General features: G+C 58.2%; 1 protein-coding gene across 1 annotated transcript; it reads right to left on the bottom strand.

Annotated features, from left to right (window-relative positions):
• Positions 1-6,133: 6,133 nt before the first annotated feature.
• LOC144677256 (uncharacterized) lies at positions 6,134-12,576 on the bottom strand. The gene is made up of 3 exons (XM_078537439.1): positions 12,558-12,576; positions 9,723-10,451; positions 6,134-6,786 (listed from the first exon to the last, which is right to left on the bottom strand). Exons 2-3 carry the CDS (start codon positions 10,431-10,433, stop codon positions 6,142-6,144), a joined length of 1,356 nt encoding a protein of 451 aa, XP_078393565.1. The 5' UTR covers positions 10,434-10,451; positions 12,558-12,576; the 3' UTR covers positions 6,134-6,141.
• Positions 12,577-12,788: the final 212 nt, after the last annotated feature.

Raw genomic sequence — 12,788 nt, 5'->3', positions numbered from 1 at the left:
GACTCTAGAATTCTACAAGTGGGCATAGTGCAAGAGTAGGAGGGCTGCACATCCCTAGGGGGGCTGTTTAAAATGTCCTGCTAGGGGGCTGCGGAAGATGAATGAGATTGCTGGGGGGGGGGTAGGAGGATCACAACGAGGGATGGTGGAGGGGGGAGAGTGAGGGGCCACACCGAGGTGTCCGAACTGGACACACTGGGCAGGACGACGGGGTGGGGGGAGGCTGCGATCTGGCCTCTGGTCAGACATGGGGGGTGGGGCTACGATTGTGGGGGTGCAGCAATGTTTCGTGCCCCACCAACCTGGCACTGGGGGGGGTGGGCTAAGCACGCTCGCCTCTGAGGCAGGGGGGAGCTGCGAGTTCGAGCCCCCACCCCCCTCCCGCTTCAGAGTCTCCCGTCCAGGCTGACGCGGCGCCGTGTGCTGCACTGTGGGAGTGCCGCACTGCCGGGGGGTTGAAATCTTTAAACCGCCTTGCCCCTGCCTGTCAGGCGGGAGCCAAGAGAACCCCACGGCCACAAATAGGGAGCGAGGAGGGGGTTGTGGTGGGGGTGGCGGGTTCTCCCCGGGGTCTTGTGGCCAAAACCCACCAAAAACAGGCAACCACGATGCTGTTTGCCCACACACAGCGCTGGCAGTGATCGAGCTGGCAGTGATCGAGCTGGCAGTGAGCGAGTTTGGCAGTGAGCGAGCTGGCGGTGATCGAGCTGGCAGTGAGCGAGCTGGCAGTGATCGAGCTGGCAGTGAGCGAGCTGGCAGTGATCGAGCTGGCAGTGAGCGAGCTGGCAGTGATCGAGCTGGCAGTGATCGAGCTGGCAGTGATCGAGCTGGCAGTGATCGAGCTGGCAGTGAGCGAGCTGGCAGTGAGCGAGCTGGCAGTGAGCGAGCTGGCAGTGAGCGAGCTGGCAGTGATCGAGCTGGCAGTGAGCGAGCTGGCAGTGAGCGAGCTGGCAGTGATCGAGCTGGCGGTGAGCGAGCTGGCGGTGAGCGAGCTGGCGGTGAGCGAGCTGGCGGTGAGCGAGCTGGCAGTGAGCGAGCTGGCAGGGCCGCTGGATTTTCCCTAAGGTGGTCACAGCGACTCTGGGAAGAGCTTCATCAGCCGTGGAGGGCAGGGGGACGTCCTGAGGCTGTGAAAGGCGCTATACAAACGCAATGTTGTTCTCTCCACCCCCCACTCCCCCCTGGGCTGAAATCCAGCCCCTTTAGCTCAGGATCCTGCCGGGAGGTCCAGTCCCATCGCTCCAGCTCCCGGGGGCCCCTCTCTCTCTCTCCCGGGGGGGTTGTTGCTGATGCTTCACCCCTGATGGGGGAGCAACCTCCACACGGGCGCTGATTCTTCCCTCCCGCCCGCCTCAGGGCAGCAGCTACAAAGGCCATTCGGCCCCACGGGGCGGTGCTAGCCCTCTCTGCACGGGGCAGCCCAATTGGGTCCCAATGGGGTCTGTGGGGTGGGGAAAGGGTTTCTTGGAGCCCTGGACACGGAGCTACCCCCCCACCCCCCCCCCCATCCACCCCACAGGCTGGGCATCAGCGGACGGCCCTGCTGGACGGGGCCTGGTCCCGGGGCCCGCGCCTCTCCCCGCCCCCCACCCTGGTTGCGGAGGTCAAGGATGGGTGGACGAAGCCCCCCCCTCCCGCCAGTCCAGGGCCCTTCACAGGGGCTTTCACCCCACCCCTCCCCCCCAGAGGGTGAGGAGGGGCCGCTTCAGGCGGGAAGCAGCTGCGGTCGAAGCTCCTGCCGCACCCGGGGGGGCAGCTGAAAGGCCTCGGGGCCCCCCTCCCCTCCCCCCGGGCGGGGGGGGGGGCCTGTCCGAGACCCCCGACAGCCTTGGGGGCTGGGGTAGGGCCACGCCGTCCCAGCTTGGGGGGGGTGGGGTACGGAGTCTGGTTGATGCACGTCAGGCAGCGGGGCCATGGGTAACTCCTGGAACAGAGAGAGAGACTCGGGGGGGGGTCAAGGACGAGAAAGCTCGGGGCTCAGGCTGAGTAGGAGAGTCACATGACTCAGGGAGGGTGGGGTCAAGGAGGAGAAAGCTCATGGCTCAGGCTGAGTAGGAGAGTCACATGACTCAGGGAGAGTGGGGTCAAGGAGGAGAAAGCTCATGGCTCAAGCTGAGTAGGAGAGTCTAATGACTCAGGGAGGGTGGGGTCAAGGAGGAGAAAGCTCATGGCTCAAGCTGAGTAGGAGAGTCTAATGACTCAGGGAGGGTGGGGTCAAGGAGGAGAAAGCTCATGGCTCAGGCTGAGTAGCCCCCTGTAGTCTGGTATATCTGTCGTGATGCTCCCCCCAGTCACAGCTCAGTCTGCAATCGTTCCTGAGCCAGGGCAGCTGAACCTCTGAATGAAAATCATCGCCACTGACCACGAGGGGCATTTACCGACAAGCACGTCATCTCACAGCCCCAGTGCCAGTCATTAGGGCACAGAGGGTGTGGCCATTCGGCCCATCGAGTCCATACTGGCTCTCTCTGTAGAGCAATCCAGCCAGCTCCCATTCTCCCGCCCTGTCCCTGCATTTCCATTTCCCTCACGTGCCCCTCCGAATTCCCGTTAAAATCATTCCCCCCCAGCTCCCAGCCCCCCTCTGCTTGTCATCCTGGAACACACGACTGTACAGGACCTGATGTCTGCGTTGGTCAGGCTGTCTCATAAGTTGCCCCAGGGGCATGTTTACAGGTTTGTATATCTCTGGGGGAGAACCCTCTGAGTTTTTCATTACTATAACAATTGTACAATCTGACACTGCAGAGGGAGGCCATTCATCCCATCCTGCCTGTGCTGGCTCTTTGATAGGTCTAACCAATTAGTCCCCTCTCCCTCCCCCGCTCTTTCCCCCCCATATTTTTCCCCTCCGAGTATTTATCCGATTCCCCCCTTTTTGAAAATTCCTATTGAATCTGCTTCCACCGCCCTTTCAGGCAGCGCCTTCCAGATCACAACAACTCGCTGTGTAAATAAAAAACAAATTCTCCTCATCTCCCCCTCTGGTTCTTTTCCCAATTCTCTTCAATCTGTGTCCCCCTCTGGTTACCGACCCTCCTGCCCAGTGGAAACAGTTTCTCCTTATTTACTCTGTCCGAATCCCCCTTCCTGATTTTGAACGCCTCGATTCAACCTTCTCCGCTCTGAGGAGAACAATCCCAGCTTCTCCAGCATCTCCACATGAACTGAAGTCCCTCATCCCTGGTCCCATTCGGGGGTCAATCTCCCTCCGCACCCTCTCCGAGGCCCTTGATGTCCTTCAAAACTCCCTCCAGATGAAAGGTGTTGAAGACCCAAAACTCGACAAGGTTGCTGTTGACTTTTTACCTTCAGTGAAGGAATTCCCAGAAGAGCTCAGCCACGATTGCAGACCCCGCCTGAGTTACCTGCCCTGACGCTCTGCGTGAAGCACATTGGGCACCATCACTCCCTGTCAGCTGTGGCAGCTATCCCGATCATGCTGTACACAGGTCCGACCACTTCAGAAGGTTTTCTGTTGCTCTGAGCAGAGTAAACAGCTCATGCTGCTGCCCCGAGTCCTAACAGGGAGTCCCGTTCACCCATCAGCCTCCGTCCTCGCTGACCTACCTTGCCTCCTGGTCTGGCAACACCTGAACATTAACATTCCCATCCTTGTTCTTAAATCTCTCTGTGGCCCTCACTCCCTCCCCATCACCTCCTCCTCCAGCCCCTACACCCCTCCCTATCTCTGTAACCCCCTCCAGCCCCTACACCCCTCCCTATCTCTGTAACCTCCTCCAGCCCCTACACCCCTCCCTATCTCTGTAACCTCCTCCAGCCCCTACAACCCTCCCTACCAACTGCATAACAGGTCCTAAACTCTGGAATTCACTCCCTAAACCTCTCTGCCCCTCTCTCTCTCTCCTCCTTTAAGATGCTCGTTAAAACTGACCTCCACTGGGGTTTAGAAGAGGGAGGGGGTGATTGGATTGAAGTTTACAAGATCCTGAACGGCCTTGACAAGGTGGACGTGGAAAGAATGTTTCCTCTTGTGGGTGAGTCCAGGACTAGGGGGGGTCACTGTTTTAAAATTAGGGGTCGCCCTTTTAGGGCAGAGATGAGGAGAAATTTTTTCTCCGAGGGTTGTGCGACTTTGGAACTCTCTGCCTCAGGAGGTGGTGGTCACTGAATATTTTTAAGGCGGAGGGAGATAGATTCTTGTTAGGTAAGGGAATCGAAGGTTATCAGGGGGTGGATGGGAATGTGGAAATCGAAACACAGGAAGATCAGCCATGATCTTATTGAGTGGCGGAGCAGGCTCGAGGGGCCGAATGGTCTACTCCTGTCCCTATTTCTTATGTTCTGTTCTTTGACCGAGCTTTTGGTCACCTGTCCCTAATATCTCCTATGTGGCTCGAGGTCAAATTTTAACCTGATAACGTTCCTTTGAAGAGTCTTGGGCCTTTGGATTACGGGCACTATGTAAATGTAAGGTGTTGTATGAGGGGAGTGAGCCATCCTCTGGTATATATCAATTACATTAGCCTTATTTTATTGACTGGATGATTCATGTAATATCATACAATGCAGTAACAGTGCAAGGGAGCAGGAAGCCAAGGGTTAATTTGACCATATATAGCTTCAGGCTAGCTGTGGTGAGACAGCGAATGAACTTTCCTCAGCAAGTGTTTGGCCGGGTCAAGCATACCATCCTTATCGTGACCTTCAGCCACCTCGAAATGCTTCTACTGGATAAGCGGGAGTGTGGCACACGGAGCACAGTGAGCCTGTGAACACTCACATGCCCCGGCAGACGTTGGGGGCTTGTGGTCTTGGCTGTGTGGGGCATCCCACTTTAAATGGCCAGCACTGTCGCTCTGCTGGGGGGGGCGCGGTTGAGCTCTGCTTTGACCTGTTTATTCTCACTCTTGCCTTCCTGTGTACGCTGTACAGGAGAGGAGCAGGGAGGCTACAGCAACGCGTCCATTCACTAGCTTCTCGATCAAGGCCATGCACGCGTTGAGTCAGGGTGCGGACTCTCTCTCTCTCTCTCACCCGCCTCTGTGCTCTCTCTCTGTTGCCGTTTCTCCCGATCTCTCCACTTCTGCCTCTGTATCCCTCCTAACTTTTCTGTCTGTGTCTTTCTTCATTCCTTTCCCGTGGGTGGTGTAGTGGGCGGAGGTGCTACCATTGGTCGTATTTTGGGTGGGTGCGAGGGTGGGAGGGAAGTGTTCAGGCAAAACACGCACATCGGAAACTCGTTTCCTGCTCTTTCCCCCACCCTCTCTGCGGCCAATCATTTGTGGTTCCCACTTCCACCCCCCCCACCCCAAAAGCATCAGTTCCCACTGCATCGCCCAACCCTTCACCGGCTGCCTGCCCTATTTCCTCCCCCTAACCCCATTCTCCCATTGCTACGCCTTGCCCTTGAATTAGCCCCTACGTTCCCCACTCATGTCACTTTTACCACTCCACCCTGTCCCTCCGTTCCGACCCCCCCTCCAAGGGCAGCTGACAGAAGGCTCACATATCCCAACTGGGCAAGCCACGGGGCGTAATCCTGGGACCTCGGCTAATCGCTGACCCGCACTGAATCTCTACAGCCTGGGACAAAAAGGGGGCGAGGATGGGCTCCTCAATCGGGCGCATATAATCTCTTCGAGCGTGTACAATTCTCAGTAGCGACGGAATCTCTTTCCTGAAACCGGCAATATGGTTGGGCTGGACCTGCCCTCTGACTCTCCTTCCTAAACCTCCTTTAATCCTAGATGTGTCGTGAAAAAGTAGACAAACTGTGTGGAGCAGCGGCGAAATTCCCAATCAGATTTCTCTTCACCCGCTGATGGCCGGGCCCAGCATTTATTGCCCATCCCTAATTGCCCCCTTGAGAAGGTGGTGGGTGAGCCGCCTTCTTGAGCCGCTGCAGTCTCCTGTGGTGTAGGTACACCCGCCGTGCTGTTAGGGAGGGAGTTCCAGGATTTGGACCCAGCGACAGCGAAGGAACGGCCGATATATTTCCCAAGTTAGGATGGGGTGTGGGGGGTAAGACTCGGAGGTGGTGGTAGGTGCTCCCGTGCCACCCGCTTCCCTCTGGGTAGTTGGGAGCTCAGGGAGAGGTCACCCGAAAGGGACCTGGCGTCTCTCAGGAGGCGGGGCCCCGCGCTCAGGGTGACTCCGGCAAAGGGGCCCGCCGGAGCCTCACTTACCCCGGTCTGGGCCGCCGCTGCCGGGGTCTCCCGCGTGGATCCTCCTGTGCTTGCGGAGGCTGGAGGGGTTGCTGAAGCCCTTGGGGCAGGCGGAGCACTGGAATGGTTTCTCGCCCATGTGCGTGCCCTTGTGGTTGCGGAGGCTGGATGGGTCGATGAACCCCTTGCCGCAGACGGGGCACTTGAAGGGCTTCTCGCCGGTGTGGGTGCGCTCGTGCTTGCGCAGGTTGCACTGCTTGTTGAAGTCCATGCCGCACGCCGAGCAGCGGAAGGGCTTCTCCCCGGTGTGTGTGCGCTGGTGGGCCACCAGGGTGGAGGACTGGCTGAACTCCTTGCCGCAGACGGGGCACTTGAAGGGCTTCTCCCCCGTGTGGGTGCGCTCGTGCTTGCGCAGGTTGGACGAGTTGCTGAAGCCTTTGCCGCAGTCGGCGCAGGTCAGGGGCCTCTCGCCCGTGTGCACCCGCAGGTGCAGCTTCAGCCGCGAGTTCTGGTCGAAGCCCTTGCCGCACTCGGGGCAGCTGAAGCGCCTCGGGCCATCCGGCGGCTCCGGCCACCAGGAGCGCTTCGGCGTCCGCACGGTCCCGTCCCGGCCAGAGTCCGGATCCTGGGAGTTCACCGCTCGATTCACCAGCCTCTCCTGCAACAGACAGCTCACAGTTACAGCCTGGCACAACGCTGCGCTGCCGATTATCAGGACACAATTCATATTAAGGTTGAGATTCCACCCTCACCGGCCCCACACCCCCTCAACTCCTGCCTCTTCGACCCTTCCAGGACCTTAGAGGGGCAACGGGAACAGTCAGCCCCTCGAGCCTCTTCCGACATTCAGTGAGACCACGGCTGATCTGTGATCTAACTCCACGTACCCACCTTTGCCCCGTATCCCTTAACACCTTTGGATAACAAGTCACAGGTTTAAAATTAGTTGACCAAGCCTTTTGCGGACGAGAGTTCCACCCTTTGCGCTTTTGGAGTGTTTCCTAATTTCACTCCTGAAAGGTCTGGCTCGGAGTTTTAGACTCTGCACCCCCCTCCCCGGTCCCAGGCTCCCCGATCAGTGGGAATAGTTTCTCTCTCCTTTTTTTTGCCCTGTTGTGTCACTGATTCTGACATGGTCCAAGGCTCCACCTGCAGAACGCTCTGTGAGGTCACAGAACCATCACAGCACAGGAGGCCATGCGGCCCATTGATCGATCCCATGCCAGCCCCCCCACAGAGCAATCCATTCAGTCCCATTTCCCCCCCGCTCGATCCCCGTGGCCCCGCAAGCTCACTTCCCTCGCGTGCTCGCCCAATTTCTGTTTGAAATCATTCATCGTCTCCGGGGAGAGCAGCCTCAGCTTCTCCAGCCTAACCTTGTAGTTAAAAACACCCCCCCCAATTCCTGGAGCCATTCTGACAAATCCCCTCTGCACCCTCTCAAGGGCACCTCACATCCATCCCAACAGGAGTGATGATGTGTGACTTGGTGAATATAGGTCTCCGAATAGTGGGAAGGAGACGGAGGAGCAGATTTGCACAGAAATTATTGAGCTGCGAGAACTATAGTGGGGAGACTTTAACCACCCCAACATTGAATGGAGTAGTGATTGTGTTAAGGGCAAAGTGTGTTCGGGGGGTATTTTCTTTTACAGTATGCTACCTGCCTAATGAGGATGGAGGCATTTTTGGTTCTGGGGAATGGAGTGGGTCAAGTGGAGAGTGTCACAGTCAGTGGGGAGCATCTCAGGAATAGTGATCATAGTATAGTAAGTTTAGATTAAGCTATGGAGAATGAGAAGTAGAATAAATGTACTTAACCGGAGAGGGGACAAATTTGGCAAATTGAGGGTGAGTCCAGAACTCGGGGGCACTGTTTTAAAATTAGGGGTTACCCTTCTGGGACAGAGATGAGGAGAATTATTTTCTCTCCGAGGGTTGTGCGACTTTGGAACTCTCTACCTCAGAAGGTGGTGGAGGCGGGGTTATTGAATATTTTTAAGGCAGAGGTAGATAGATTCTTGTTAGGCAAGGTTATCGGGGGGTGGATGGGAATGTGGAAATCGAAACACAAGATCATCAGCCATGATCTTATTGAATCGCGGAGCAGGCTCGAGGGGCCGAATGGTCTACTCCTGTTCCTATTTCTTATGTTCTTAACAGAAAAGAATAAGGATAAATGGGCGATTTTCAGTTTGGCAAGCTGTAGCTAATGGAATATCACAGGGATCAGTGCTGGGGCCTCAACTCTTTACAATCGATATCAGTGATTTGGGTGAAGGGACAAACTGCATGGTTGCTAAATCTGATATGACACAAAGATAGGGAGGAGATTAAGTTGTGAAGAGGACATAAGGAGTCTGCAAAAGGATACAGAAAGGTTAAATGAGTGGCCAAAAATTTGGCAGATAGAGTATAACGTTGGGAAGATGTGAGCTTGTCCATTTTGGCAGGAAGAATAGAAAAGCAGCAGGTTATTTAAATGGAGAGAGATTGCAGAACTCTGAGGTGCAGAGGGATCTGGGTGTCCTGGTGCATGAATCAGGAAAAGTTAGTATACAGATGCAGCAAGTGATTAGGGAAGTGAATGGAATATTAGCGTTTATTGCAGGGGGAATGGAGTATAAAAGTAAGGATGTTTTGTTACAGATGTACTGAGCATTGGTGAGACCACATCTGGAGTAGTGTACAGTTTTGGTCTCTTTATTTAAGAAAGGATATAAATGCATCAGAGGCAGTTCAGAGAAGGTTCATTCGACTGATTCCTGGGATGAGGAGGTTATCTTATGAGGCAAGGTTTGGCAGGCTGGGCCTGGAGTTTAGAAGAATGAGAGGTGACCTTATTGAAACATATAAGATCCTGAGGAGACTTGACGGGGTGAATGCTGAAAGGATGTGGGAGAGACTCGAACTAGGGTCACGTTTTAAAAATAAGAGGTCTCCCATTTGAGAGCGAGATGAGGAGAATTTTTTCTCTGAGGGTTGCGAATCTGTGAATTCTCTTCCCTAGAGAGTGGTGGAGCCTAGGTCACTGAATATTTTTAAGGCCGAGTTAGATAAGATTCTTGACAAACAAGGGGGGTCAAAGGTTATTGGGTAAGAAGCAAAGTGAAGTTGAGGCCACAATTAGATCAGCCATGATCTTATCGAATGGCGGAACAGGCTTGAGGGGCCGAATGGCCTACTCCTGCTCTTAATTCGTACGCTCGTAATCCATTCTGCCACTTGCCCCCTGACTGTACATTCCCTGACGTTATTCATTAGTCTATGATGGGGCATCTTATCGAAGGCCTCTTGGAAGTCTAGATATATTACATCTACCCTGTTACCACTGTCGACTCTCCATTACCCCTTCAAACAATGCAATAAGGTTGGTGAAGCAAGACATTTCCTTCTGAAATCCATACTGACTATTCCTTCATATATTTTTGTTTCTATTTGTTGTTTCTAGTTTCCCCTTAGTAAGGATTCCAATATTATTTCCTGCTACTGATGTTAAGTTCCCTGGAGCTACGGATAAGTAGATGCTAGTTCGTGGCCAGTCTAGAGACATTCGAGAGCTAAGGCGTGTGAGCAGCGCAGAGGGCGACTGACCTCATGTTCTCTCCGCCGCTTCTCCGCCACGTGGTACAGCTTGTGGATGCCCAGCGCCGACCTCTGCTTGAACTCCCGGCCGCAGATGCCACACTGGAGGGGCCAGTCCTCGTTGTGGCGGCGCTGGTGCTTTGTCAGCGAGGAAGAGTGGCTGAACTCCTTGCCGCAGTCGGGGCACTTGTAGGGCTTGGCACCGGTGTGGGTCACCTCGTGGCGGCGAAGGGTGCCCGAGCGGCTGAAGCCGCGGCCGCAGGTGGGGCACTGGAAGGGCTTCTCCCCGGAGTGGGTGCGCTGGTGCTGCGCCAGGTGGGAGGAGCAGCCGAACCTCTTGGAGCAGCCGGTGCACTGGTAGGGCTTCTCGCCGCTGTGGCAGCGCTGGTGGGTCAGCAGGGTGGAGGCCAGGCCGAACTCCTTGCCGCAGGTGGCGCAGCGGTGGGGCAGCTCGCCGCCGTGGCAGCGCCGGTGCCGCGCCAGCTGCGAGGGGCAGCCGAAACGCCTGCCGCACACGGGGCACGGGAAGCGGGGCTCCACGCCGTGGGACGCCAGGTGCAGTTTCAGCTGGCAGTACTGGTCGAAGCTCATGCCGCACTCGGAGCAGATGAAGCAGTCGTCCTCCGCTTCGGCCCGCCGCCTGGCGATCGGCGTCGGACTCGTCTCCCACAGCGTCTCCGTGGGTCGGAAGGCACTGCCCGCTCCCTGCACCAGCTCCATGGTGGAGCTCCGTATACCCTGCAACACAGATGACAGTCACTGCTTGTTACAGATTACAGCGGGAATCGCGCTGCCTGTGACACGTTAGGAGTGGGTCGCTCACTCTCGTTGCATATTTCAGGTCACACTGGGACCCTCGCTGCCTGTCACGGGTCGCACTGGGACCCTCGCTCCCTGTCACGGGACACACTGGGGCCCTTGCTCCCTGTCACGGGTCACGCTGGGGTCACACTGGGACCCTCGCTCCCTGTCACGGGTCACGCTGGGGTCATACTGGGACCCTCGCTGCCTGTCACGGGTGGCGCTGGGGTCACACTGGGACCCTCGCTCCCTGTCACGGGTCGCACTGGGACCCTCGCTCCCTGTCACGGGTCGCACTGGGACCCTTGCTCCCTGTCGCGGGTCGCACTGGGACCCTCGCTCCCTGTCGCGGGTCGCACTGGGACCCTCGCTCCCTGTCGCGGGTCGCACTGGGACCCTCGCTCCCTGTCGCGGGTCGCACTGGGACCCTCACTCCCTGTCGCGGGTCGCACTGGGACCCTCGCTCCCTGTCGCGGGTCGCACTGGGACCCTCGCTCCCTGTCGTGGGTCGCACTGGGACCCTCGCTCCCTGTCACGGGTCGCACTGGGACCCTCGCTGCCTGTCACGGGTCACACTGGGGTCATACTGGGACCCTCGCTGCCTGTCACGGGTCATGCTGGGGTCATACTGGGACCCTCGCTCTCTGTCACGGGTCACGCTGGGACCCTCGCTCCCTGTCACGGGTCGTGCTGGGGTCACACTGGGACCCTCGCTCCCTGTCACGGGTCACACTGGGACCCTCGCTCCCTGTCACGGGTCACACTGGGACCCTCGCTCCCTGTCATGGGTCGCACTGGGGTTACACTGGTACCCTCGCTGCCTGTCACGGGTCGCACTGGGGTTACACTGGGACCCTCGCTGCCTGTCACGGGTACAGCTGGGGTCATACTGGGATCCTCGCTGCCTGTCACGGGTCGCGCTGGGACCCTTGCTGCCTATCACGGGTCACACTGGGGTCATACTGGGACCCTCGCTGCCTGTCACGGGTCGCACTGGGACCCTCGCTCCCTGTCACGGGTCGCGCTGGGGTCACACTGGGACCCTCGATGCCTGTCACGGGTCACACTGGGACCCTCGCTGCCTATCACGGGTCACACTGGGACCCTCGCTCCCTGTCACGGGTCGCGCTGGGGTCCCACTGGGACCCTCGCTCCCTGTCACGGGTCACACTGGGACCCTCGCTCCCTGTCACGGGTCACACTGGGATCCTCGCTGCCTATCACGGGTCACACTGGGACCCTCGCTCCCTGTCACGGGTCGCGCTGGGGTCCCACTGGGACCCTCGCTGCCTGTCACGGGTCACACTGGGACCCTCGCTCCCTGTCACGGGTCGCGCTGGGGTCCCACTGGGACCCTCGCTCCCTGTCACGGGTCGCGCTGGGGTCGCACTGGGACCCTCGCTCCCTGTCACGGGTCGCGCTGGGGTCACACTGGGACCCTCGATGCCTGTCACGGGTCACACTGGGACCCTCGCTGCCTATCACGGGTCACACTGGGACCCTCGCTCCCTGTCACGGGTCGCGCTGGGGTCCCACTGGGACCCTCGCTCCCTGTCACGGGTCACACTGGGACCCTCGCTCCCTGTCACGGGTCACACTGGGACCCTCGCTGCCTATCACGGGTCACACTGGGACCCTCGCTCCCTGTCACGGGTCGCGCTGGGGTCCCACTGGGACCCTCGCTGCCTGTCACGGGTCACACTGGGACCCTCGCTCCCTGTCACGGGTCGCGCTGGGGTCCCACTGGGACCCTCGCTCCCTGTCACGGGTCGCGCTGGGGTCGCACTGGGACCCTCGCTCCCTGTCACGGGTCGCACTGGGGTTACACTGGGACCCTCGCTGCCTGTCACGGGTCGCACTGGGACCCTCGCTCCCTGTCACGGGTCACGCTGGGGTCACACTGGGACCCTCGATGCCTGTCACGTGTTGAAGTCTGAAGGAAGGGGAGATGTAGGTTTGAGGCCTAGGGTGGGGGCTGGAGCCTGGGGCTAGATTTTCCCCTCACCGGCCGGTGTGCAGCCTCCCCCCGGGGGCCTGGTTTACCTGAGCCCGGGGATTTGGAGGCCTCTCGGTCCGCCCCAGCCCGGGGAATATTCTGGAATCTCCCCCAGCCCCGTCTCCCCCCCATTTCTGGAACATTCTCTCCCCCACCCTCCCCGGGTTGATTTTAGCCCCTGTTTGTGGAACCTACCCGGCACCGCCGTAAGCCTCTGGGTGACTGACAGCCGCAGGAGCCAATCAGCGCCCGGATCGCGGGCCCGCCCACCCACTCTC

The sequence above is a fragment of the Cetorhinus maximus genome, unplaced genomic scaffold (assembly GCF_964194155.1).
Source record: "Cetorhinus maximus unplaced genomic scaffold, sCetMax3.hap1.1 HAP1_SCAFFOLD_2368, whole genome shotgun sequence".
NCBI classification, from domain to species: domain Eukaryota; kingdom Metazoa; phylum Chordata; class Chondrichthyes; order Lamniformes; family Cetorhinidae; genus Cetorhinus; species Cetorhinus maximus.
The sequence above is the reverse complement of the archived record's forward strand: the minus strand, read 5'-3'. Positions and strand labels throughout refer to the sequence as shown.

Coding starts and splice junctions, on each gene's coding strand:
- LOC144677256 (XM_078537439.1), bottom strand. CDS start 10,433: ATGGAGCTGGTGCAGGGAGCGGGCAGTGCCTTCCGACCCACGGAGACG. Junction 6,787..9,722: donor AGCGGCGGAGAGAACATGAG/GTCAGTCGCCCT, acceptor TGTCTGTTGCAG/GAGAGGCTGGTGAATCGAGC.